The 27,837-nt window shown below is 39.8% G+C and overlaps 2 protein-coding genes across 12 annotated transcripts in view; both read right to left on the bottom strand.

Annotated features, from left to right (window-relative positions):
• Nucleotides 1-12,720, bottom strand: part of PPP2R5E (protein phosphatase 2 regulatory subunit B'epsilon) — a 160,869-nt gene extending 148,149 nt beyond the window's left edge. For 2 of the 4 annotated variants that reach the window (XM_086320352.1, XM_086320354.1), the window contains exons 1-2: nt 12,138-12,720; nt 9,818-9,981 (exon numbers count right to left, since the gene is read on the bottom strand). In XM_086320352.1, coding sequence (XP_086176478.1) covers nt 9,818-9,974 — 157 coding nt within the window. In that variant the 5' untranslated portion in view covers nt 9,975-9,981; nt 12,138-12,720. The remainder of the gene's footprint in view (nt 1-9,817; nt 9,982-12,137) is intronic. The other 2 variants (XM_086320353.1, XM_086320355.1) reach the window with 1 other exon arrangement.
• A 10,956-nt stretch (nt 12,721-23,676) lies between these two features.
• The window catches only part of WDR89 (WD repeat domain 89), a 79,255-nt gene continuing 75,094 nt past the window's right edge, over nt 23,677-27,837 (bottom strand). For 3 of the 8 annotated variants that reach the window (XR_015134206.1, XR_015134201.1, XR_015134203.1), the window contains exons 2-3: nt 25,040-25,138; nt 23,677-23,935 (exon numbers count right to left, since the gene is read on the bottom strand). The gene's annotated coding sequence lies outside the window, so the exon portion shown is untranslated. Of the gene's footprint in view, nt 23,936-24,606; nt 25,139-26,072; nt 26,204-27,837 lie in introns of those variants that run through there. The other 5 variants (XR_015134204.1, XR_015134202.1, XR_015134207.1 and 2 more) reach the window with 4 other exon arrangements.

Below are 27,837 nucleotides of genomic sequence, written 5' to 3'. Positions count from 1 at the left end.
CCAGAGATCATTCTCACCTCAGGGAGGGTAACTGCCTCCTACAAGTAATATATGATACATATGTTAGGTATATACTGTTATATATTAGGTAACAATAATAATACACAGCTATCACATGCATAAGTTCTTTTATGCATAATTGTACTATAATATAAAAATAAGATCCCTGGTTTTTTAAATAAAATCTTACAATACCAAAGGTAGAAAAGTATTTTTAAGTGGTAAAAGAGAATGTCATTGGCAAACAAATCAAAGAATTACTTTAGTTAGCCTTTATGAAATATCAAGAAACTTTACTGTTCTTTTTCAAGTGCTACAAAATCTAATTAATATTAAGAGTTAACATTATTATAAAAGTTTTAAAGACAAGAAAATCTGACCATAAAACATTGCTCTTAAAGTCCATTATAAATCAGATATTCTCTCAAACTATATTAAGAAAGAACATCTGATAATCTGATCAGCCCATAATTCAGTCCCCAAATACCAGCAGAAAAAAGAAATTTCATTGTACTTAACATCTTAACTTGTGCAAAATCAAAGTGATGAATCCCCTAAGTAAAAGGAATGATTTAGTCTACCATACATATAATCCACTCTATTCTCTCTCCACAAGATACCACTTCTGTTTTTAACCTGAAACACGCAGAATTACACAGAACATAAACCCATTCTCAGCATTTTAGGTGAACGCTTAGCAATTTGATCCTTTAAAACTAAAAAATCTTCATTAAACAAGTTTACTATTTTGTGTAAATTACTAGTTAAAATCTGCATGGCCTGGATTTGAGGGGAAGAATTTTAATATTTAGAAAGGAAAAACAAATGTCTATACTGCTATTACTAATAATCTCAATGTTGTCATCTAACAATGTTCATTCATTTGCTAACAAATACTTACTGAATACCAACTATATATGAGGCACTGGTCTAGGCCCTTAGAGATAAGTGAAACAAGGTATTGACACTAAAGATTACATTCTCATGGGGGATGAGAAACAGATAACATACAAGTAAAGAAAGATAAAATAATTTCAGGTTATAAATATGATGCTAAAAAACAATAAAATGATAGAAATGTCAAAGAAGATTATTTTTTAAAGTGATGCAGGATGGTCCGTAAGAAGGTCCCATTTGAGCTGAAATTTGAAGAATGATACCAAGAGGAGAAAGTTCTAAGTAGAAAAGGACCATCTCAATTCTTTGCAGCCAAAGATGGAGAAGCTCTATACAGTCAGCAAAAACAAGACCAGGAGCTGACTGTGGCTCAGACCATGAACTCCTTATTGCCAAATTCAGACTTAAATTGAAGAAAGTAGGGAAAACCACTAGACCATTCAGGTATGACCTAAATCAAATCCCTTATGATTATACAGTGGAAGTGAGAAATAGATTTAAGGGCCTAGATCTGATAGATAGAGGGCCTGATGAACTATGGAATGAGGTTCATGACACTGTACAGGAGACAGGGATCAAGACCATTACCATAGAAAAGAAACGCAAAAAAGCAAAATGGCTGTCTGGGGAAGCCTTACAAATAGCTGTGAAAAGAAGAGAAGCGAAAAGCAAAGGAGAAAAGGAAAGATATAAGCATCTGAATGCAGAGTTCCAAAGAATAGCAAGAAGAGATAAGAAAGCCTTCTTCAGCGATCAATGCAAAGAAATAGAGGAAAACAACAGAATGGGAAAGACTAGGGATCTCTTCAAGAAAATCAGAGATACCAAGGGAACATTTCATGCAAAGATGAGCTCGATAAAGGACAGAAATGGTATGGACCTAACAGAAGCAGAAGATATTAAGAAGAGGTGGCAAGAATATACAGAAGAACTGTACAAAAAAGATCTTCACAACCCAGATAATCACGATGGTGTCATCACTGACCTAGAGCCAGACAACCTGCAGTGTGAAGTCAAGTGGGCTTTAGAAAGCATCACTACAAACAAAGCTAGTGAAGGTGATGGAATTCCAGTTGAGCTATTCCAAATCCTAAAAGATGATGCTGTGAAAGTGCTGCACTCAATATGCCAGCAAATTTGGAAAACTCAGCAGTGGCCACAGGACTGGAAAAGGTCAGTTTTCATTCCAATCCCAAAGAAAGGCAATGCCAAAGAATGCTCAAACTACTGCACAATTGCACTCATCTCACATGCTAGTAAAGTAATGCTCAAATTCTCCAAGCCAGGCTTCAGCAAAATGTGAACCATGAACTTCCTGATGTTCAAGCTGGTTTTAGAAAAGGCAGAGGAACCAGAGATCAAATTGCCAACATCTGCTGGATCATGGAAAAAGCAAGAGAGTTCCAGAAAAACATCTATTTCTGCTTTATTGACTATGCCAAAGCCTGTAACTGTGTGGATCACAATAAACTGTGGAAAATTCTGAAAGAGATGGGAATACCAGACCACCTGATCTGCCTCTTGAGAAATCTATGCAGGTCAGGAAGCAACAGTTAGAACTGGACATGGAACAACAGACTGGTTCCAAATAGGAAAAGGAGTTCGTCAAGGCTGTATATTGTCACCCTGCTTATTTAACTTATATGCAGAGTACATCATGAGAAACGCTGGACTGGAAGAAACACAAGCTGGAATCAAGATTGCTGGGAGAAATATCAATAACCTCAGATATGCAGATGACACTACCCTTATGGCAGAAAGTGAAGAAGAACTAAAAAGCCTCTTGATGAAAGTGAAAGTGGAGAGTGAAAAAGTTGGCTTAAAGCTCAACATTCAGAAAACGAAGATCATGGCATCTGGTCCCACCACTTCATGGGAAATAGATGGGGAAACAGTGGAAACAGTGTCAGACTTTATTTTTCTGGGCTCCAAAATCAGTACAGACGGTGACTGCAGCCATGAAATTAAAAGACGCTTACTTCTTGGAAGGAAAGTTATGACCAACCTAGATAGCATATTCAAAAGCAGAAACATTACTTTGCCAACAAAGGTTCGTCTAGTCAAGGCTATGGTTTTTCCTGTGGTCATATATGGATGTGAGAGTTGGACTGTGAAGAAGGCTGAGCACCAAAGAATTGATGCTTTTGAACTGTGGTGTTGGAGAAGACTCTTGAGAGTCCCTTGGACTGCAAGGAGATCCAACCGGTCCATTCTGAAGGAGATCAGCCCTGGGATTTCTTTGGAAGGAATGATGCTAAAGCTGAAACTCCAGTACTTTGGCCACCTCATGCGAAGAGTTGACTCATTGGAAAAGACTCTGATGCTGGGAGGGACTGGGGGCAGGAGGAGAAGGGGACGACAGAGGATGAGATGGCTGGATGGCATCACTGACTCGATGCACGTGAGTCTCAGTGAACTCCCGGAGTTGGTGATGGACAAGGAGGCCTGGAGTGCTGCGATTCATGGGGTCGCAAAGGGTCGGACACGACTGAGCGACTGATCTGATCTGATCACCTTATGAGAGGTTTTATTTCACAATTTAATTCATTTTTATGTCTTGGATGGGTTATATCCTGGAGAGACCCACTTTATGATGAATTCTGTTTAAAGCTTACAATATTTACTGATAATTATCCAATGCATCTGTGCACACACAAAGCTAACCTGATACACAGAAAAAACAGTAATAGTAATAACAATTTCCCAATCTTTTAGTCTAAGCCAGAAGCACTTAACTCTGGGGAAAGAGCAGTAATGATTATGCTAAATCTTTGAGAATCTGATGAAAGCAATGAACTCTGTCCTCCCAAAAAAAAAAAAAAAAAACAAAGCATATACACAGAAACTTTACATAAAATTTTAGGAGGTTCTTAGAACCTTGAAGCCCATCTATAACACATACACCCTATCCCCAATCAGAAATCCATGAATCCTAGGTTAAGAATTAAGCAGTAATTATCATACTCAGATGGTATGGATATGAATGCAAGCTGCCACTCTACTTTTAAATCATTCACAAATCAGGAATGCTTACTCTCAATTTATATTGGCCCACATAAGACTCTGTACAGGAATTTTCTCTATTCTACAGAAAGACTTTTAGGATAGATACAGATATAATTAGATATATATATATACAGATATACATATATAGAGAATATAAATGCTGCTGCTGCTGCTGCTAAGTCACTTCAGTCATGTCCGACTCTGTGCAACCCCATAGACGGCAGCCCACCAGGCTCCCCCCGTCCCTGGGATTCTCCAGGCAAGAACACTGGAGTGGGTTGCCATTTCCTTCTCCAATGCATGAAAGTGAAAAGTCAAAGTGAAGTTGCTCAGTCATGTCTGACTCCTAGCGACCCCATGGACTGCAGCCCACCAGGCTCCTCCGTCCGTGGGATTCTCCAGCCAAGAGTACTGGAGTGGGGTGCCATTGCCTTCTCCGAGAATATAGATAAACAGATATATATATACACAGAGAGAGAGAGATTTATACATATATGTATGAAGAAAGATAGATAAATTCCCACCTAAAAGTAAATGAAATACCTCTTCACTACAACTACTGTAATCTTTCACACATGATAACAGTGTAATGTGAGATTTGGTTTGTGCAAAATCTTATAATTTCTTCTCCCGAAGAAAAATATTACCACATTGCTTCAAAGGCTGCAAAGCTGAACATTAACACCTATTAACTTACAGATGTTCTTCTGGTTCAAAAGCAAAGCTTATGATTATTTTTTTTAAACCATTCACACATAACACAAACACACACTACAATTTAGTTGCCTAAGGAATATACATCAATTACAAATTATAAAACAGAAAGAGAGTCACAAAGAAGAAAAACTCAAGGTTACCAAAGGGGGAAAAGGGAGGGGGGTAATAAATTAGAGGAGTTTGGGGTTAGCAGATTTAAACTACTATAAAACAGGGAAATAACAAGGCCCTACAGGGAATTATATTTAATATCTTGTAATAAACCATAAGGGAAAAGAAAATAAAGAATATACTTCACTAATCTAAGGTACAAACTAGATCACTAGATCAATGGTTCTGAACCTTTTTTGATTCCAATACCCCTTCAAGAATTTGAAAAATGTTATACAATTCTCCCATTAAAAAAAAAAAATGGACATGTGCATACAAAATGTGCATATAAATTCATTCTGTTCAGTGCATTTCAAATTAAATCAAGGGTTTAAAAAATGCCTATACCTACAACACAAGTATATTATGGCTGCCTGTTTCTGGGAAGGGGAACTAATTAGGAAAACCAACTTGGAAGGAAGAATTTTCATTACATATCCTTTTGTATTTTTCAAAATTTGAACCATAAAACTCTACTATCTATTCAAACCACCAGTAAGTTAAAAATAAAAAAGCATTACACTCAAATATGTGGCAGGATACCAATGCAGAAGGTAAAAAAATCTTCAGATAAAGATATTTAAAATAACTAGTCTACCAAAATCAACATATCTGCACACTGTTTCTTCATATTTGGGGGTGGAAAGAGGTTCCTGACCACAAAACTATGCTCTTGTTTCCTAATTTTCAGAGAAATTTCCAGTTTCAACTTTTTGCTATGAAAATATAAAAAGTCAAATAATAATTTCACATTATTCATATTCTAACTTCTGAAATCTCAGTTAAATGACAATAATTAGTAATGTATTGGATGTGGTACTGCCATATCTCTTGATTTTTATTATCATTCCCATTTGAAAGATATGGAAACCAAGCTTTCTGACGTTAACTCACTTGCCCTGGGCAACAAAGCTAGAAGTTAGCTAGAACTTTTGCAGGAAACAAAGCCTATGTACCTCCTCCCATGCCACACTGCAGCATAACCTCCACAGAGGAAGGGGAACACTAAAATCAAGGACACTATTTCTCAGGCGATCATTCTCATTATAAATACAGTTTAGAGCCCTAGACCATTATAAAAACTGAGAATTCTATCTGCATTTTCCTATACACTATACAAACCAGATACAAATCAAAGAGAGGAATTATTCCATCTAACAATTTCAAAAGCACAAAAACTAGTTTTAACTTGAAATTATTTAAGTCCTTACAAACTGTCACCCTATAAAATAAAAATGTATGCTGAATCATAAGCCTAAAGTTAAAAAAAAATCAGAGAATGAGTGTCACAGAAATGTTACCCATCTAAAGGTTTCAATATCAAGAGGCAAAGAGTTTCTTTCTGCTGAACAGCACCTCCAGGCATCAAAGTTTTGGGAATATCTGATACCGACTGTTCGAACTATAAGCAAAATGTCTCAGAAACGTATGATGAATTGTGAGCCTAGCAACAATGATGCCACTTCCATTATAATCACATTTTCAAAGAGGTGGTAGTTTTCAAAAACATTTCTCTCAAATCTAAATGTATATAATCGTTTAAAGTTAAAAAGAGAAGGAAATAAGGAGTGGGTAGAGAACATAAACCACCTGACCAGATAATAACTCCTAGTAGTTATTAGTATTATTGCAATTATTATTCATGGGTGTGTGTGTGTATCTGCGTAAGTGTTTATCTCGTCCTAGGTACCTGTCAAAGTCTGTTTCCTGTCCTGCTGTGCAGGTACCCAGAAAGCATCAAAGTCTTTACTTTCTTATGACACTCATAAGGCACTCAACCTCTACTGAATTTCCCTTATCAGGAAAATGAGGAAAAGTCCCTCAAGCTTAAAAACTTTAGGACCTTCTGAAAATACTTTCAGAAGTACTTCACGGAGAAAATTCAGATGTCTATATGTCAAGGTCTATCCTGCAATTTCACAATTGCAGGAAAAGCCAGGTCACTCTAATATATTAACACAGACAGAACTACGTGCTGGTGCTGCTTTCTGCAGAGAATAAAATCACTGATACAAATTTCAAAACCCCACCTATTAGAAAAAGAGCAAAAGAGATGAAACTTTCCTTTCACTTTATTACAGTTCTGCAAATAAAGAGACTTTTTAAAATGCTAAGCAATAATGGTAGTTACTTATTTGACTGAGTTACAGTCAAATACTATGATGTCTATAATATTTTTATAGGGCAAACACACAAAATAAGTGATCATTAATGAATACCTAATTTTTGAGCTTTCAAAAAGTATATGTTAAAAATGTTACAAAATTACAATGTTTATACAATTTCCATTTTCAAACTCCCCTAAAATTAAAGACCTTAAGGACATGTTTTTACTTTATTCTTTAAAGCAACCCCCAAAATTCAACTGTACTTTATATTGCACCCCCAAATAAAATTAACTCAAGCCTTCCAAGTTAGTCAAAACAATTCTATAGAAAATTAAATCAGTAGCTAGCCTTTGGCATGCATGTATAATTTATTCTGGTTTTTCCTAAGGAAATGGCAAAAAAAGAAAAGAAATTCATCTTACATTTTCATTATGTTCATAAACCACTTCCTAAAGTTGTAAGAAGGCACACAAACAAAAGTCAATCCATTGTAAGGACAACAAATGTCATTCAACAAACTCTCTACATTCACTATAATCAAGAACATACACACATTTCTCAAGTCTGTACATGACTGTTACTTCTTTGTTATTCTACAGATATGGAAATCTAACTTATGGAATGCTTCCTAAATATTTTCCCAAAACGTGCTTATTACACAAGAATCACTTTTAGTCTGTCTGGAATTAAGCTTGCAGATGTATCTCGTATTATATGATCTTGTTGCTCTCCAATGCTCCTATGCTGGCAAAACATACAAGTTCACAAAAATCACATTTTTGGAGAGCAGAAATCTTGGAAATTTTTCAGTACTACCGGACTACGTTTAAAATATAGGAAAAAGAAATACAAATAGCCAATAAACACATGAAAAGATGTTCAGTGTCACTAATAATTAGGGAAATAAAAACCACAATGAACTACCACTTCATGCACATTATGATTGCTATTATCAAAAAAAGAAAAGAACAAGTGTCAGTGAGAATGTGCAGAAATTGGAAGAAGCCTTGGGCACTGCTGGTAGGAAAGTAAAATGGTGCAGCTGCTGTGGAAAACAGCATGGCAATTACTCAAAAAATTAAACATATGACCTAGTAGTTCCACTTCTGGGTATATACCCAAAAGAAGTGAAAGCAGGGACTCAAACAGATATTTATACACCCATGTTCAAAGCAGCATTATTCTCAATAACCAAAAGGCGGAAAAAGATGAGTTTTGTGTGCATGAGTGTGTGTGTGTGTGTGATGGAATATTAATCAGCCTTAAAAAGGAAAGAAATTCTGTCACATGCTACAACATGGATGAATCTTCAGGACATTACACTAAGCAAGATAAGCCAACCACAAGAGAGACAAATATTGTAGGATTCCACTTATACAAGATACCTAAAGTATTCAAATTCATAGACAGAAAGTAGAATGATGGCTACAAAGAGGTTAGGGGCAGAGGTAACGGGGAGGCAGTATTTATTTAATGGACACAGGATTTCAGTTGGGGAAAGATGAAAAAGTCCTGGAGATGAGAGGTGGGGATGGATGCTTTCACAATGCAAAGGTAAATGCCATGCTTAATGCATACTTTAAAATAGGCAAAGTGATCAATATTATGTTATATATATTTTACCACATTTTTTTAAATAAGGTAAGCAACAGCAAAATGTTGAAACATGAGCCAAATCTGCCTCATGCATGCCTCTTTCACTACTCACAAAACCAACATCATGGCTCTGAGTGGTCAGTTAAATTCCAATTTAAATGTTTACCATGGACCCCAAGAAATTAATATAACAAAGTTTAAATCTGTTCTAAAAAAGTTTAAACTGCTTCCTCCAAATAAAGTCCTTTGCCAGACAGAGATGATAGTAGTTATCAGCTGTCCATTTCAGAGAAAATAAATTAATAAAGAACCCAATATACCTCCCAACTTTGTAGTTCAAGCATGGCTACTTTTATCCCTAGCAAGTTTTTCTTTCATTTTTCTTTCAAAGTCTTACAAAGACTATTTTCATTTTTACCAGCAAAATCTTTAGTCAAAAATTTTCTCCACCAAACTCATATGAGCTCATCTTCATTAACTGTAGATATATCATCTCTACAGTAATAAATATTCATTTCATCTCCACCAACTTCAAGTTTACACTGGGAAAAACATAAGCATAAATTCATATGGGAAAAACAGAAGCTTGAAATATCCTCCGCTACATTTTCTAGTCACACTCCAGCTTTTCTTATGATAACTTTCTTATAATACCTTTGAAACAATTTCACAAATCATTATAGAAATAAATGTTCACTAACTAGCAACCAAGTTTTTTCTTTCCTTTGAGCTTAAAGGAAACCAAGTTTTTTTATTTCCTTTGAGAATAAAGTCCAATTTAGAAAAAAAACAGTTCTCATAAGAACTTATCCATAATTAATTCCACAAACAAGAATGATCATCAAATCCATTTCCTGTTTGTACTATCTGAAAACAAGAATGCATGTAATCAATTACTGACCATTTTTTCTCAATTTTAAAAAAATGAATTATTTCACGTATCATTTTCTATATTTAAGTTAACGGTCCCATATCCTCTACTACTTCCTGTGATTAAGACTGTACAATTTATAGGTGTCATTGCATACAATGTATACATCTAAATCTCAACAGAAAAAAAAAAGAAAAACACAGACCCAGACATCTTAAAGTTTCTGTGGCGTTCAGTTTTTCTACTTATCAATGTTAGAGATACTCCTGATAATAAGTTTTTTTTCATCTGTCCATGGCTATTTATTTAGGTTCAACTGAGCCCTCTAAAAAGGGGGAGTGACTTGTCTAAAACATGTCCTTCAACTTGCAACATAGAATTTTAACAAATATGGAACTTACAAAAAGAAAATTATATACAGATATAAAAAAGATGAATTGAAAAGGAATCCACACCTGGTCATGAGCCTTACCTTTTAGCAGCGGCAGAGGTGTTAACTCAATAGGCTTGCCTTGAGACCTAAACTGTGAGGAACTTTGCGACCTCTTCTGTCTGGCTTTTCTGACGGACTTCCGAGAAAATCCGTCTACTTTATCCACTGATGGAGGAGTAGTTGGTGCTGAGGACATATCCCTACTGAAGAGAAAGAAGTATCATCCACACACCCCCAAGGTGGAAGCAAACAAGTGTGTTACACAAATTCTAAAATTCTCACACACTTTTTTTGAAAATGGGAATATGGGGGGAAAAAAGCTAATAAAATCAATTAACAGTTCTATATTCAATGGGAAAACAGAAAAACTTGGTGGAAAATAGAATTTAAGTACTATATAAACAATATTGTAATATTGCAGTAAAGATGTTCATTTATACCTGAAAAAATTCTTCTAAGCCATGTACTCATTTTTTAACTGCACAGCTCTTCTCATCTTGAGATCCTAAATTAATTTTGGAGCTATTCTGCAACTGGAAAACTTCCATCGATACATTTTCCCAAGATATTTAATATTATGAATGGGCTCTAGAGTTGAAATCCTTATGGTACTTCAAGAATCTACACCAATGGATCACAGCAGGGTGAAATTTACAATTTCTGAACTAACAAGGCATGTCTTTTTAAGGCAATGTGCTAGCTAAAATAAACGACACCATACCACCAATGAAGACAGGCTAGATTAAACAGAACACATAAAGGGCATAATTAAAATCATTTCAAAGAAGCCATCTGATGTTACTAAAGCTTAAAAACTATGATGAAATCGTGCACCAAAATTGAGGTAAAAACCTAAAGTCACAGCCTACTTAGACAACAAAGTTGAGTTCCCTTGAAGTTCATCATCAAATATTAATTTTCATTCCATCAAACTAATGGAACAGAACAGTTCCTTGAGATTTTTTTTAACCTTCTCAAACTATTAAAATGAAGGCTATTTCCTAAAAGTAACAAGCATTAAGCTCAGTTTCATTCACCAATTTAAACAGATGCCCTTATTTCCATGGCACCCAGGCTCCACCATGCCCCATGTAAAATGAATGGCAGTCTTGAATAGAAATAAGACACATAGTGGAAACGCTGAAATGCAATCACTCACCTGGCATCCCTACATAACATGAGTGGCTTTTAACCTCGAAATAAAAGAGTAAGGGAGTTTCTTTCTGAACGTGTGAGAATAAAAAGTTACCTGGATTAGCTGGATTCTGACAGAGCAAAAATAACAAAAACAGAAACCAAGAACAAACAAAACCTTACAGTGCTGAGGTTTGGGATGCTGAAGTCCCGTTTGGCTCTTTTTTAAAAAAAAGGTTTTTAGCAATCTATCTAATTTAGCCTCAAATACAATGTGATAGATAATTGCAAAGCATGAATGACTGTAGAAGTAAGATCACTTAAAAATTCATAATGACTGCATCTACAAGAAGCTCCACAACACATTTGTATGTTGTAAATTTAGGGGCAGCTTTCTTTTCCAATCTGGTATGTGAGTTATTTAGATTACACGTAACCCTCACAACACAAAATTTCCGTAAATCCTGTTCCTCCATCACTCATTTTGTCTCCCCTTTATTCTTCACGTCTCATCTTACAGATAAGTTACTGGTAGCAAAAAAAAAAAAAAAAAAATTTTTTTTAAATCACTTGACCCTTATGCCCGCAGCCCAGGATAAACGTCAAGGATCTCTACCCTGAAGCGCTGCAGAACTGAACGTGCAGTAGCAGCGGGTCGGTGCAAAGCCCGGGGAAACAGGTTTCGCCCCGAACTAGAGCGCCCAAGCTTTATCATCCTCTGAGCAGCAGGCATAGGGCATTTCCAAAGCTCAGGATAATCCAAAGGGGGTGCTGGGGTGGAGGAGAAAGACAGACAAGGGGTTGGTCTGTAGGGATGCTCACATACTCCCTTTGCTCCCACCCACCCCATCCCCCCACCACCCGAAGCCCTGGAGAAGCTAAGCTGCTACAGAATCCTTCTCACTACACCAATCCCCCTTTCCTCCCCCCTCCGCCTCCGTCAGTGGATAAAGGGGGACAAGAATACGCCTCCAGTGCCGGAAGGTGGAGAAAAAGGGGGGAGGGGGCAAACAGAACGAGAGACAACATCAGAAGCAATTGCAGGTAAATCAGACAAGTGGGACCGGCGCTCCCTCTCCCGCACCTCATCCCACCGCACCCCTCGCCAGCTCGGGCCAGGCCTTTCCCAAGTCCGGTGCCCTGCAGGTTCTCCAGGAGGACAGGGAAGAGGCAAGCAAGGAGGAAAGGAAGCAGACAAGCCCCGGGGCTGGAGGGACGAAGTTACCTTGAAGCTTCTGGAGAAGAATCCAAAGATGATCTGTGGTTTCGGAGGGGCGGGAGACGGGAGAGAGGGCCGCACCGGGGGCGGGTGGCGGGACAGGGACGTGCAGGGGGAGGTCCGGACAGCGGCAGGGAGCCCGGGGCGACGGCTGTCCGGCGCGGCGTCCCTCCGGTTCCGCGGCGGCGGCGCCTCTAGGCCTCACAGCGCTCCGGCGGCGGCGGCGGCCTCACGATCCTCCCCCGCGGGCCCGTCCCATCAAATCGGCACCGACCCCGTTGCGGCTCCGCCGGTGGCTCCTCGCTCACATTCCCGGCGGGCGGCGCCTCTGCTCGTTGCCTCGGACCCGGCGGCAGAAGCGACGACGAGGGGAGGGGGGAAGGGAGGGAGGAAGACTGAAGCCGCAGCGGCAGCAGAAGGAAAGAGAAAGAGGAGGAGTCGCTGGGGCTGGAGCCGCCGCTGCCAGAGCCTCCGTTCGGTACCCGCGGTGGGTCCCCGTCAATGCCCCTTTCTCTCTCCTATTGTCAATATCACCGGGCGGCTGAGTCCATGGCACACGCGCAACCGAACCTTCTCGCCAACAGCGCCCGCCTCCGGCGCCCACTCACTGGAAACTTCAAACGGGAAGCAAGGCCTCATTGGTCGGCGTCCGCCTTCACTCCCCTGTCAGCATGTTCGGCTGAGAGCCGATCGCGGATTGGCGGCGGGGGGGTGGGCGGAGAAACATGAGGGTGGGAAGAGAGGAGACCGAGGATTGGACCAAGGTGAGAGGAACCCGGATGCAGCCGCGTTCTCAGGCCGCGCTGCCGCCGCTTCCGCCAAGCAGTAGGGTAGGCCGAGGAAAAGAGCTGCTGCAGCGACTAGGCCTAACTGGAGCTGCTAAAGCTCGGGAGGTGTGCAGCGGACAAAAATACGAAGGGTTTCTGTGCAGTGCGGAACCTCTGGGCGGCGGTCGTCTGCAGCTTGAGGATTTCGAGGGCAAGGGTCGGGTAATTCCCGGCCCTCGATTCCGCCCTTTTCAGCCGCGAGACTGGCCCTTGTGGGCTCAAGTAGTTCACTCGCGACGGGAACCAGCGCCGCTGCTCGTGTAAATGGGCCCTTCGCGGCTCGCGGCCGTAAACCCCCAGCAGTCGCTCTCCGCTCCACCTTGTGGGAGGCCTGGCACCGAAATCCGAACCCCTGGGGCCCGGCCAAGGGTTGGATATCGCTTCGAATTCTCTCTCGTCCTCGTCTCCTTTTTCCTGAACCTCTGTTTTGAATGTCAGCTCTCTCGAGCTGCTGCAAGCCTGGTTGGGGCCAGGTCGGTGTGGCGGGCGCAGGTGGGAACGCTGTCTCTAAGCCCCGAGATCATTTACTGAGAACCGCCGCTTGGGCTCACCCCTGCACAGAGCTCAGGGAAATCCAGCTCCAAACTGTGGGAGTTTGGGAGCTTTTAATTAGCAAGTTGGATCCGAAAGAGTTTGTGGCGAAGGCTTCACTTAACTCTAGCTGGAACAAGTGATTAAATATTTAGAGAAATGGTTGCATTCTTAGTGAGCCCTAGGCCAAGTGGTGAAGTCCAAGGGGTCTCAAAGAGTCGGACACGACTGAGTGACTGAACAGGCGACGTGGTGCATTACCAGATAATATTCTTGAACCGTTGCTCTATTCGACTGCATGCTACATTTGTCTTTTGAGAGGGTGAAAAAAAAAAAAAAACTCAAGTACAAAAGCCAAGGTACCAAATGTTCAAAACTTGGAAAATGAAAAAAAAAAAAATAGCATTTATAATCATTGAACCCAGGGACAACCACTGTTCGCATTTTGATGTGCTTCTCTCCAGCATTTTCTTCCTTAAAATTTGTCTATTCCGTTCTGTAGACTTTTAATTTTTCCACTTGGCATTATATCGTGTTTTCCATGTAAGTAAAACTGTACCATGCATACAACTAACAGCAGGAAAAAGAAATGCTTTTATTCCTCTTGTTTGTGTTGTTTAACACTCAAGCGTTGCAAATTTCTATGCATATCCCCAGAAATGAGTCTTGAATGAAAAAAAATTTGTCATTAAAAAAAATTTTAAGTGATATAGGAAGCCGAAAATGTTGGTGCTCTTAGACGGAAGCAGGCTTCCCCTACTGGCTCCAGATGATTGGCCACTATAGGTGGTGTCTGTGTTTGCTCTGAAAAGTTCCATCTCCCCTAAGCATTATAAAACTGGCTAGAATACCAGTCTCCCTCCCACCTTCAAGCAACTTGCATTTCCACATCTCAATTTCCCATACCAGTCTTCATGAAAAATTCAGTGTCCCAGCCATGCAGTACTTCTTTGCTCAATTTCTGATTAAGGGTAAATGTAGAATTTAAACCAGAGAAGATTTTAAAACCAACTCAGTTTCCCTTGGCAACAATTGAACTGTCAAAGAGTAGTGCTTGTTTGAAATGCTCACAGCTGTTGCTTAGAATATTTCACATTTTGTAGAGTGGGGATTTTGCTTGCAAATTATGGATCTCTATAAAGACAATTCATTTCAAAACTCTCGCTTTCTATAAAATGGCTGAGTAACTGAAATGAGTAGGTTTTTTTAAATGGAAAAATCCTTGCCTATGTGAGAGATTGTTCCTTGAACTGATAGTTTCTAAAGGAGATCCAAGCATCCAAGGGGTATGTATATTCCAGCAAAGTACAAAGCAGTTGAGGAATGGAGTATTTCCTGTCATATCAATAAAGCATGGAGTAACAACCGTCAGCTATTTTGGCTCTCCAAATGTGAATTTCTGAGCTGGGAGGGCCCCCAGGAAGCCCTCAGGCTGCAGTCATTCCCTAGATGAGCACTGAGGAGCTGGTGGTGGGGGAGGGGCAGGGCAGATGAGGGGTGCAGGGAAGATGCGAAAAATGCAGAATACTGGCCCCAGATAGCTGAGATGTAAATGAAAGAAGTGATTTCAGTGAACCTAGACTCTTGCATCTTCCTATATATAGAAAAGCACTAAATTCCTTGAGATATCCTCAGTTCAGTTCAGTTGCTTAGTCGTGTCCGACTCTTTGCCACCCCATGGACTGCAGCCCTCCATGCCTCCCTGTCCATCACCAACTCCCAGAGTTTACTCAAACTCATGAGATACCTGGTTTTCCTTAATTAACAATAATCTTTTAATGTTTAAACCACCTGCTCATTGTTGGAAACTTCTATATAACCTGACTCCTCCCCCCGGCCCTCAGAGCAGCTCTCTCAGGGTCGCTTGAGATGCTGTTTCCCCGGGCTTAAAGTCCTAAAAATTCCCACCAAATAAAATATAACTCTGAACTTTTAGATTGTGACTATTTTTAAAGTCAACCCAGTCCATTTGGGTTGCAGGAGGAAAAAGTATGGGGACATCTCTTTATGCCTGCTGCTGGTGCTGCTAAGTCGCTTCAGTCGTGTCCGACTCTGTGCGACCCCATAAACAGCAGCCCACCAGGCTCCCCCGTCCCTGGGATTCTCCAAGCAAAAACACTGGAGTGGGGTGCCATTTCCTTCTCCAATGCATGAACGTGAAAAGGGAAAGTGAAGTCGCTCAGTCGTGTCCGACTCTTAGCAACCCCATGGACTGCAGCCTACCAGGCTCTTCCATCCATGGGATTTTCCAGGCAAGAGTACTGGAGTGGGGTGCCATTGCCTTCTCCGTCTTTATGCCTAGTTCTAATCAAAAAAGAAAACTAATATTCTACATAATATTTTACATATATATAATGAGTGATCCTGCACCCAGTCCATGGAATGATCTCTTGGCCTAGAACAGCACAGGAGAGGTCCTCAAGGAAAAGTGGGAGTTACGCATTTTCAAGGGTTGGCAGTGGTAGTCCCACTCAGTCAAATCTCTGTCAACATGTAATGACTTATTGCAGTTTGCTCGGTTCAGTTAAGAGAAGTTACTGAATATATTACCTAGGTTTAATGAAACTCATGATTGAGCTCAGCCGCTCAGTCATATCTGACTCGTTGTGACCCCAAGAACTGTAGCCTGCCTCTGTTCATGGGATTTCCCAGGCAAGAATACTGAAGTGGGTTGTCATTTCCTAACTAATCCATAGAAAATATCCAAGCTGCTTTACAGGGTTCTTTGCAATGAAACCACAGGAAAACAAGCAAATGGCAGAACTGACACATCTTCTAGTATCAGGTTTTTTGGCAGCTACATTTCAAAATTAATATAATAAATTCAACCAAATTTTGGCTTGAAAAATACCAAACTCATCAAGAAGATTCTGAATGTGGATTTATATCCACTGTCATTAACAGTGAACTTCATCCTGAACATATAATTGAGTTATTAGCTAATGCTGGTAGCATATGTATACACTTTATAAATAAATATACATATATGCGGTTAATAATTGCTCCCCAAAAATATGCTGATGGGAATGAATGATCAAAAAAGTTTGGAGACGTCTACTCTACACAAAAATATAAAAACAAACAACAATGAAGAAATACATTATAGTTGTCTGGGAAACCATCAAGTGACAAAACACTGTTCATTGTATCAGATGAAAGCATTCAGTTCCCAGACCAAGGCTGAGCTTACCGTGAATCTACTAGTGAGTTGACCATGTGATGAGACTGGAAGATATAAACTATCATCTTCTGGTGAACTAAAGAAGGGTTAAGATAATAAGCAGAAGTATCATCAAAACAATTATCAACAAGTATAGGAGGAAAGGGCTTCCATGGTGGCTCAGTGGTAAAGAACCCTACTGCCAATTGCAGGGGACACATGTCTTCAAGTTCAATCACTGCGTGAGGAAGACCCCCTGGAGAAGGAAATGGCAACCCACTCCAGTATTCTTGCTGGGAGAATCCCATGGACAGAGGAACCTTGAGGGTTACAGTCTGTGGGTCCCAAAGAATCAGACACAACTGAGTGACTACACTACCACCACAGGAGACAAAGACTTCTGCTGATAAGATGACACCATCAGAGGTGTCATCTTATCAGCATAAGTACCATCAGAGGTGCACAAGCCCAATTTGTGAGTGGGGGTAGAGGGTACATGAAGCTGGTTGTGAGCTAAGAGTGAAAAATAGTGAAAAAGCCTGAGACAAGAGCTGCTGTCTTAGAAAAGCAATAAAAGGATTATATATACAGATACATAGGCAAGAAAATTTGGTACTACAACATTTACCTACACAGGAAACACCCTCAGCACTGACATTTTCTTGGGTCACAATTTAAACAGTGCAGTTGCGTTTTCAGATATACCTCAAAAGTCATAGGTTATGCATGGCTTTTCATGTGATTAATGTGTATAATTATAGCTTGAAATTTAAAACATTTAGCTGTTCCAGTTCCATTCCTAGCAGTGAGAAGTCCTAGGTCACTAATGCATCAAACAGGAAGAGGGACCCTATGTTGCTGATGGGGAAGGAAATTTAACAAAAAAGGGGGAAAAAACAGGGAACGAGAAAGCCTATGCTTCAAGTGCATTTTCTTTCACATAGGCTAAAAGACAAATGTACTACAAGCAATAATTTTGCTGGTAAAATAGTCAACTTATATACAATTAAATGGACTAATGTGTGTGCCTGCTCAGTTGCCTCCAATTCTTTGCAACCCCATGGAGCCTGCCAGGCTCCTCTGTCCATGGAATTCTCCAGGCAAAATACTGGAGTGGGTAGCTATTCATTTCCCCAGGGGATCTTCCCCACCCAGGCATCAATCCCATATCTTGCATGGCAGGCAGTTTCTTTACCATCTGAGCCACCAAGGAAGCCACAAAAAATGGACTAAATTTGTAACTAATTATAATCATAATGATGAGAACACAGACTCTGGAATCAGATACTGTACTCAAAGTAGAATTCCAGTGCCAAGAGCTAGCAACTGGGCCAGATTTCTCACTCTTCACAGCCTGGGTTTCCTGGCCTGTAAATGAACAGAAGAATACTTCCTAACTCAGGATAGTCATCAGATTTAAATAAGGTTATATAAAAGAGATCTCAATGACCCGGATAACCACGATGGTGTGATCACTCACCTAGGGCCAGACATCCTGGAATGCGAAGTTAAGTGGGCCTTAGGAAGCATCACCAGGAACAAAGCTAGTGGAGGTGATGGAATTCCAGCTGAGCTATTTCAAAGGTTAAAGTGCTGCACTCAATATGCCAGCAAATTTGGAAAACTCAGCAGTGACCACAGGACTGGAAAAAGTCAGTTTTCATTCCAACCCCAAAGAAGGGTAATGCCAAAGAATATTCAAACTACCACACAATTGCACTCATTTCACATGCTAGCAAGATCATGCTCAAAATCCTCCAAGCTAGGCTTCAACAGTACATGAACCAAGAACTTCAGATGTTCAAGCTGGATTTAGAAAACGCAGAGGAACCAGAGATTAAGTTGCCAACATCCACCTGATCATACAAAAAGCAAGAAAATTCCAGAAAACCATCTACTTCTGCTTCATTGACTATGCTAAAGCACTTGACTGTGTGGATCACAACAAACTGTGGAAAATTCTTCAAGAGAAGGGAATATCGGACCACCTTACCTGCCTACCGAGAAACCTGTATGCAGGTCAAGAAGCAGCAGTTAGAACCAGACATGGAACAACAGACTGGTTCAAAATTGGGAAAGGAGTACATCAGGCTGTATATTGTCACCCTGCTCTTTTAACTTATATGCAAAGTACATCATGCAAAATACTGGGCAGGATAAAACACAAGCTGGAGTCAAGATTGCCGGGAGAAGTATCAATAACCTCAGATATGCAAATGACACTACCCTAATGGCAGAAAGCAAAGAGAAACTAAGGAGCCTCGTGATGAAGGTGAAAGAGCAGAGTGAAAAAGCTGGCTTAAAGTTCAAAATGGGTTTGCCTGTGGCACAGCTGGAAAGAATCCGCCTGCAATGCAGGAGACTTGGGTTCCATTCCTGGGTTGGGAAGATCCCCGGGAGATGGGAAAGGCTACCTACTCCAGTATTCTGGCCGGGAGAATTCCACGGACTGTATAGTCCATGGGGTTACGAAGAGCTGGACACGACTGAGTGACTTTCATGTTCACTTTTCAAAAAACAAAGATCATGGCATCCGGTCCCATCACTTCATGGCAAATAGATGGAGAAACAATGGAAACAGTGAGAGACTTTATTTTCTTGGGCTCCAAAATCACTGTGGATGGTGACTATAGCCTTGAAATTAAAAGACGCTTGCTCCTTGGAAGAAAATCTATGACAATCCTAGACAGTGTATTAAAAAACAGAGATATCACTTTGCCAACAAAGATCCATATAGTCAAAGCTATGACTTTTCCAGTAGTCATTCATGTATGGATGTGAGAGTTGGACCATAAAGAAGGTTGAGTGCCAAATAATTGATGCTTTCGAGCTGTGGTGTTGGAGAAGACTCTTGAAAGTCCCTTGGACTGCAAGATCAGACCAGTCAATCCTAAAGGAAATCAACCCTAAATATTCATTGGAAGGTCTGATGCTGAAGCTCCAATACTTTGGCCACCAGGTGCAAAGAGCTGACTCATTGGAAAAGACCCTGGTGCTGGAAAAGATTGAAAGGAGAAGGGGGCAACAGAGGATGAGATGGTTGGATGGCATTACTGACTCAGTGGACATGAGTTTGAGCAAACTTGGAGATGATAAAGGACAGGGAACCCTGGTGTGCTGCAGTCTACAGGGTCTTAAAGAGTCAGACACAATTGAGGGACTGAACAACGATGCACCTACTATGGGCTTCCCAGGCGTCACTATTGTAAAGAACCCGGCTGCCAATGCAGGACACTTAAGAATCATGGATTCGATCCCTGGGTTGGGAAGATCCTCTGGAGGAGGGCATGGCAACCCACTACAGTATTCTTGCCTGGAGAATTCCAGGGACAGAGAAGCCTGGTAGGCTATAGTCCATAGGATGGCAAAGAGTCAGACCACAACTAAAGTGACTTAGCATGCATTCATGAGTGCACTTACTATAGTGCCTGACACATGTTAACTGTTCAATAAATACTAGTCATTACCATAATCATCCACTGTCTTCACATTTCAATACTTTTTGTCCATTTAAAAATCGTCCTTTAAGAGGTTTTGTCTTTTTTCCCCGCTAAAATTATATTCTGAAATGCCCTTCTGTGATAAAAAGAAAACAAGGAGCAAGGAAATGAGCCACATGCTTTTCAATCCATTTCCACACTAAATTATCATGTGCGTTTGGCAGCATTCATTAGCAATAACAGGGATTTGCATTGTACAATATCTGCATACTTTTGAAAGTAATAAAAAATGATCATTTGATTTAACATCATTTCAGAGCTTTATGTTCATTTCTAATTTATATACCTTTAAAAGAGGTGTAAACTATTTTGCTCTAAGCTTACCTAGTTTCTTTCTCCTTGTAACCTTCAGAACAGCACTAAGACTGAGGTCCTAGGCCTGTTTCTAGCAATAGCCTAGCCTTGGTGTGGTGGATATTGGCTTCCCATCCAAACCCACTTTTCCTTTGAGGATGACACTCCTCACTTCATGTGGTCTTGGTGGAACTGTTAACCATGAGAGATGGGTACACAACCCAAGGGGATCACCTGGATCTTCCACAAGATTTGCTCTGTGAAAACTGAGAGCGATGCCTCTCTTTCTTTTGGATCATAAACCATAGAAATGATGTAAGTTGGAGCTACTTCTGACCATCTCCGTTCCTCTCCTCCAGCCTGGAAGGAGCCAGTACTATGGGGAAAACACTGGCAAATGCTGAGTTTTAACCACCTGATTGGAGCTGCTGAATTCAGCTATGTCAGAAACTAATTTCTGTTGTGTGATTCAATGAAGTCTATCTTGTTTAAGCTACTTTGATATTGAATTTCTATAACTTACACCCAAAAGAATCCTGACTAATAATGCAAGGCCAAGTTATTTAACCTCTCCAAGCCTCAATTTACTCTTTAGGCCCTGAATCTTGGGTTTTCTATGGGATGAAATCTTTAGGTGAACTCTGATCCGATGCATGAGAGAAAATTATTTAAAGTGAACTTGCCAGAAATTCTTTCATAATGTAATTTACCAAATCAAATTTATTTGTTGGGTTTTATTTCTAAAATTCAAAGCAGATATCTTTAAGAATTACACCTACAGAGTTAAGTTTCCTTAGAATACATCTACCTGAGGAGAAAGTGCAGTGACCTACCAAACACGAAAATAAGCTTTATTCTTAGCAAACTGCTGCTTTTCAGTAGGTTATTTTTACTGTATCACTTAAGACACCAGACCATATTTTAGAAAGTGTAGCCTATGTTTGAATGTTGCATCCAGAATTCTTACCTATCGTAGAGAGCAAGCATTACTTCTCAGAGATCAATAAAATTGGGTAAAACCTATGAACAGGAGGTAAATCACTGCTAAAATGTTGTCAATGGGCAAGACAACCAAGAGGGTGAGAACTTAAATCTGAATACACTGTTATCAAAACAACAATAAGGACAATATAATCAATCTTGTATGGTATTGGTAATGATAACTGCAAACACATGCATAGCAATTTAGCTCACTTTCCTGTGCACTACTTAATTTGAATCCTATCTCTGTAGATGTATATTATTTCCATTTTATAAATATGGACATTTTTTATAAATATGGAAAGATGAGATGGGGAAGTTGTCCAGTTCCACATAGCTAGTAACTAGTAGAACCACAATTTGTATACAGTTCTTCCAGGGCCCAGGCCTTTTCACACTGTACCAAGTTACCTCTATTTTTAAATCCTTGTTTGCTAATGATATGGCCAAGTAATTGAATACAAGGCTACTATTTTCTCCATCTTACAGAAGGAAAGACTAATAAGACACAGAGATCAAATATCCTATACAATGTCATATAGAAAAAAAAAAATGGTATAAACAATGGATCAAGTCTTCCATCATCATCATCAATGTGAACTCCCACTCTATAAGCGAGGAATTACAGCAGACGTTTTACATGTATTCTCTTAATTCTTAAAATAACCTGTTAATGCAAGTACTTTTATCCTATTCTACAGAGACAGAAATTAAGGCACAGAAACGTTTAGTTACTTTTCAAAAATCATGCAACTAGTAAGTGTCAGAATTTGGGCAGGAGTTAAGACTAGAAGACAGAAAAAAAAAAAAAAGACTAGAAGACAGGCATTGAAATTCATTGTTTTACTGCCTGTCTCCCCTAGGAAATGGTCTATACAATCTGGTTTGTATATAGTGCTTTATAGAATATATAGAAAACATGAAAACTTTCTCACTCATTTCCCTTGATAGTCAAGCCTTTTTCCAAAACAACAAAGAAGCCCCATTCTGTCTTTGGTGAGAAGTGCACTTTGCTGGTGGAGTTATGTTGCAGTGTGGCTCCAAATCAACCTTCTTATTGAAGAGATCTGCTTTGGAGATCTTAGTCTTAAAGAGCTTTGAAACAGGGACAATGGCAGCAGCCACCTCTAATATTTAAAAACGTTCTGTCTGATGGGTTTCAAAGTCAGTAAAGCTTATATTCTCAGATTTGGATGGTTAGTGACCCGCTTAACAAATCAGTTGGCAACTGGAACAAACTATTTATGAAAAAGTATTTTTGAAGAACAAGCATTGGAAGAGACTCATTCAAAATATAAAATTCCAGCTGTGTTGACCTTTAGAGAGGAAAAGTTAAACTTAACTAAAAGTCACTGGCTTTGGAAGCAGATGGGAGCAAATGCTTAGCTTCAAGAGAAATCATTATCATCATCAAAGTCAGTACATTTTCAATAAGCCTTTCAAACACTTAATATCAGAGAACGTTCCTAACCAAATTTCTATCATTTTATTTAATCATTCCTTTGTGCATTCATTCCAAATATTTAAGTAACTACTCTGTGCTCAAAGGAAATTCAAATATGAATAAGATATAGTTAGTAATATTACTCTAGTGTATTACAGGAAGTTATGATCAAGAGTTAATTATTATGGGAGCCCAGTGAAGTGAAAAGGGAAGTTTTAGTCACTCAAACTTGTTGGATTGTCTGCAACCCCATGGACTGTAGCCCACCATGGACAGGCTGCACTGTCCATGGGATTTCCCAGGCAAGAATACTGGAAGTGGGTGTCATTTCCTTCTTCAGGGAATCTTCCCGACTCAGGGACCAAACCCAGGTCTCCTTCACTGGAGGCAGATTCTTTACCATCTGCTGCTGCTGCTAAGTCGCTTCAGTTGTATCTGACTCTGTGCGACCCCATGGACTGCAGCCTACCAGGCTTCTCCGTCCCTGGTATTCTCCAGGCAAGAACACTGGAGTGGGTTGCCATTTCCTTCTCCAATGTATGAAAGTGGAAAGTGAAAGTGAAGTCGCTCTGTTGCGTCTGACTCTTAGCGACCCCATGGATTGTAGCCCACCAGGCTCCTCCATCCATGGGATTTTCCAGACAACAGTACTGGAGTGGGGTGCCATTGCCTTCTCCCATCTGAGTCCAGTGTAAAACCTTGTGACCAGGAAAGGCAAATGGAAAAAAATAAATAAAGGAAAAAGAGGGTGTGGTATATAAGCTAAACATTGTGACGCTCAGAGCTCTCATTCATTGCTGGCTCAGCGTTTTATTTGTTTGGTTGTTTGTTTAAAGTATTCTTTGCTATAGCCAGGAAATATCCAAATGAGTCACATAAATTATTTTCATTTGATTAATAAGTGCTCAACTGATGTTGAATTCTTCCTTCCATTCCTTCTCCTCTTCCCCAGTCCACCTTCAGAGTTAGGAATTAGGATACTCATTTCCCTTCACTCTCTGTGTGCTGGGATATTGCAGAACAAGGTAGAATCTAGGTTCTCTCTCTTGAGTCAGAGCAGCAGGGGCCTGGAGGGTGGGATGAATTGGGAGATTAAGATTGACGTATACATGCTAAGTCGATTCAGTCGTGTCCGACTCTGTGAGACCCCATAGACGGCAGCCCACCAGGCTCCCCCGTCCCTGGGATTCTCCAGGCAATGCATGAAAGTGGAAAGTGAAAGTGAAGTCGCTCAGTTGCGTCTGACTCTTAGCGACCCCATGGACTGCAGCCTACCAGGCTCCTCCATCCATGGGATTTTCCAGGCAACAGTACTGGAGTGGGGTGCCATTGCCTTCTCGATGATGTATACATAGTGCTATGTATAAAACAGATAACTAGTGAAAACTTACTATATAACATAGGGAACTCTGTTCAACGCTCTGTGGTGACCTAAATGGGAGGGAAATCTAAAGAAGAGTGGACATGGGCTTCCATGGTGGTCCACTGGTTAAGAATTCACCTTGCCATGCAAGGGACACCAATGCAATCCCTGGTCTGGGAGGATCCCACATGCAGCGGAGCAACTAAGCCCATGCACCACAACTGCTGAGCCAGCTCTCTAGGGCCCATGCTCCACAATAAGAGAAGCCACCGCAATGAGAAGCTCGTGTGCTGCAGCTAGTGAGTAGTCTCTGCTTTTCTGCCACAGGTAGAGAAAGCCCGCATGCAGCAACGAAGACCCACCGCAGTCAAAAAATAAAATCAATAAATAAATCTTTTTAAAATACAAGAGTAGATATATGTATACGTATAACTGATACACTTTACTGTACAGCAAAGTGTATACTTCAATACAAATAAATAATAATAATAAAAGAGCAGCAGGAGCCTTATCAGGGATTTAGCCAGTGTGAAAAGGGATGAATTGTTATTAAAATTCTGGGCGGGGACATATAGCCTCAGCCGACAGGGACTAGCAGCAGGACTGGAAAGCCTGAGGTCTTTTTTTATCTCTGTCCCTTGCTGTGATTGTACTCTATTGTTTTTCTCTCATTAAAGAGGCACTTTCTTCGAAGACCAGGCTACATGGTGCAAAATGGCAGATCTAGGTCTCACGCTTTCATTGTCTCCATTTAAGACAGTATCCAGAAGTTAGGCTAGACTCCCTGGGGTGGGGACTCTGGTCCAACCTAGGTCCTCCCCACGTCTGGTCCTGTCAACGGTGGTCCGGAAATCAGAGGATTGTTGCACAAAATAAGCGATGAGGCTTTCTGTTGTCTCCATGTGTGCTGAGAAAGAAAAAAAAGAAAAGAAGCCATTACCCCAAGACACATGCAATGACTATCTGCTTATGACATCTTTGATTTTGTTTTTCCTCAAATTAAATTTATAATAGTGGAATTAATGGTCTGGGGAGAAGAGTATTCGTTAAGTACTTGATTAAGTTCTGCCACATTGCCAAAACTATTACTCCCTTTCTTATCTTGTCTGAGTTGATAGGTCCCAAATTTGAAACTAATTATAACTTTCATCTCTTTAATTATAGAGCTAGAATAGTTAAAATATTTTCCATATTTAGTAGTCATTTATATTTATTTTCCTGCAAATTGTTTGTTAGTGTTCATTGCTTGTTTTTCTATTACAGTTTTAATGCTTTTATGATCTACTTATATGAATTTTTTACATATTGATTTACATACAGGAAAATACCAGGTTTCCTTTGGGATTTCCTTCATTGCTAAGCATAAATTCTTAGAAAGTCTTTGCCTTAAAAATTCCTCCCTCTGGAAATAATTCAAACAAAAACACTCCTGAGGTTTACAGGGATACTCATTGCAGAATTTTAATAACAAAAAAATATAAACAACGTAAATATGTATCAGTTGAGGGACAGTAAAATAAATTATGGTACATTCATACTATGGAATACTATGTAGCTATTAAATATAAAGGAGATGTATATGCACTCATGTGGTAAGGTGTCTATGGCAGTAAGTGAAAAAAGCAAGAATCATAAAATTGTAGATAAGGTAGTCCCCCATTTATATTAGGAGAAACCTGATATATAAATAGATATATAGATATCTAGAAAAGATCTGGAAGAATATACCTGGAACTATTAACAATGAATATTTGAGGGCATGGCTCAGAGGAAGATGGTAAAGGTTAAATTATATATTGAAATATTGTTTTAATTTTTATAAAGAATAGGCATCATCTTACCTTTTATTTAATAAAACATTTTAGGGAATTCCCTTAAACAGTGGTCCAGTTGTTAGGACTCCAGGCTTTCACTGCTGAGGGTCCAGGTTCAATTCCTGGTCAGGGAACTGAAATCCTACATGCCTCATGACTTGGTCAAAAAAAAAAAAATTATGGTGGTAGTCTCTTATGTAATGGTCTCCCATCATGTCCTTTCTTTTCAGAGGTTACCATGACCCTGAATCTGGGGGGCTTTTATTCTCATGATGTCATATTTAAGTAAATGTCCCTAAACATCATGTAGTATTTTTTCATATTTTCGATTCAGTTCAGTCACTCAGACGTGTCCAACTCTTTGCAACCCCATGGACTGCAGCACACCAGGCTTCCCTGTCCATCACCAACTCCCGGAGCTTGCTCAAACTCATGTCCATCGAGTCAGTGATGCTATCCAGCCATCTCATCCTCTGTTGTCCCCTTCTCTTCCCGCCTTCAATCTTTCCCAGCATCAGAGTCTTTTCCAATGAGTCAGTTCTTCACATCAGGTGGCCAAAGTATTGGAGCTTCAGCTTCAGCATCAGTCCTTTCAATGAATATCCAAGACTGATTTCCTTTAGGATTGATTTAGGATTAATCTCCTTGCAGTCCAAGAGATTCTCAAGAGTCTTATCCAACACCAAGTTCAAAACCATCAATTCTTCAGCGCTCAGCTTTTTTATGGTACAACTCTCACATCCATACATTACTACTGGAAAACCATACTATGGAAAAACCATAGCTTTGATTAGATGGACCTTGGTTGGCAAAGTAATGTCTCTGCTTTTTAATATGCTATCTAGGTTGGTCATAGCTTTTCTTCCAAGGAGCAACCATCTTTTAATTTCATGGCTGCAGTCACTATCTGTAGTGATTTTGGAGCCCCAGAAAATACAGTCTGTCACTGTTTCCATTGTTTCCCCATCTATTTGCCATGCAGTGATGGGACCAGATGCCATGATCTTAGTTTTTTGAATGTTGAGTTTTAAACCAGCCTTTTCACTCTCCTCTTTCACAGAGGCTCTTTAGTTTTCATATTTTAGGATTGCATATAATTAGTATTATACTGTACATTATCTTCTGTAACATAATTATCCACTCAACATGATATTAACCACGTTGATAGAGATGCTTTGGGTCATTCACTTTCCCTGCTATATAGCATTCTGCTTACAAATGTTCTGCCATTTATTCCTCTTATTTTGTGATGTTTGGACTGTTTCCCAGCATTTTATATCTTGTACAGCGGTGCTGTGAACATTCCTGGGCACATCTCCTTGTGTACTGTGGTTTCTCCAGTGTGCATATCTAGAAGAGGCATCAGGTCAAAGGGTATGTCCTCTTCAACTTCAACAAGATAGGGGCATACTGCTTTCCTAAATGTGTGTACCAATTTACAATCTCACCAGCAGCATACAAGAGATTCTGATGTCCAAAATATCCTTTCTCATTCAGAAAGTAGACATTTATCAACATTATCTTCTAATTTTTGTTTCTCTCTCCTACTATATCCTTTAATTGAACTTGAATTAATTTTGGCATATGGTATAAAGTAAGAACCTAAATTGATTTTTTATAAATAACCAATTTTCCCACCATCATTTATTGTCATGACAAGTCCATTTTCCTTAGACTTTTAAGTCTTTTTCTTCCTTATTCTCACCTGATAACTTACATAGTTGAATTTCGGAATCATGTTGTAGCTCTCCTAAATAGCTTATCGAGATTTTATTGTAATTGCATTAGGTCC

The sequence above is a fragment of the Bos grunniens genome, chromosome 10, assembly GCF_055505025.1.
Source record: "Bos grunniens cultivar Pamir isolate PY7600 chromosome 10, Bosgru_T2T1.0, whole genome shotgun sequence".
In the NCBI taxonomy this organism is placed as follows: Eukaryota; Metazoa; Chordata; class Mammalia; order Artiodactyla; family Bovidae; genus Bos; species Bos grunniens.
This window is presented reverse-complemented; position numbering and strand designations above follow the sequence as displayed.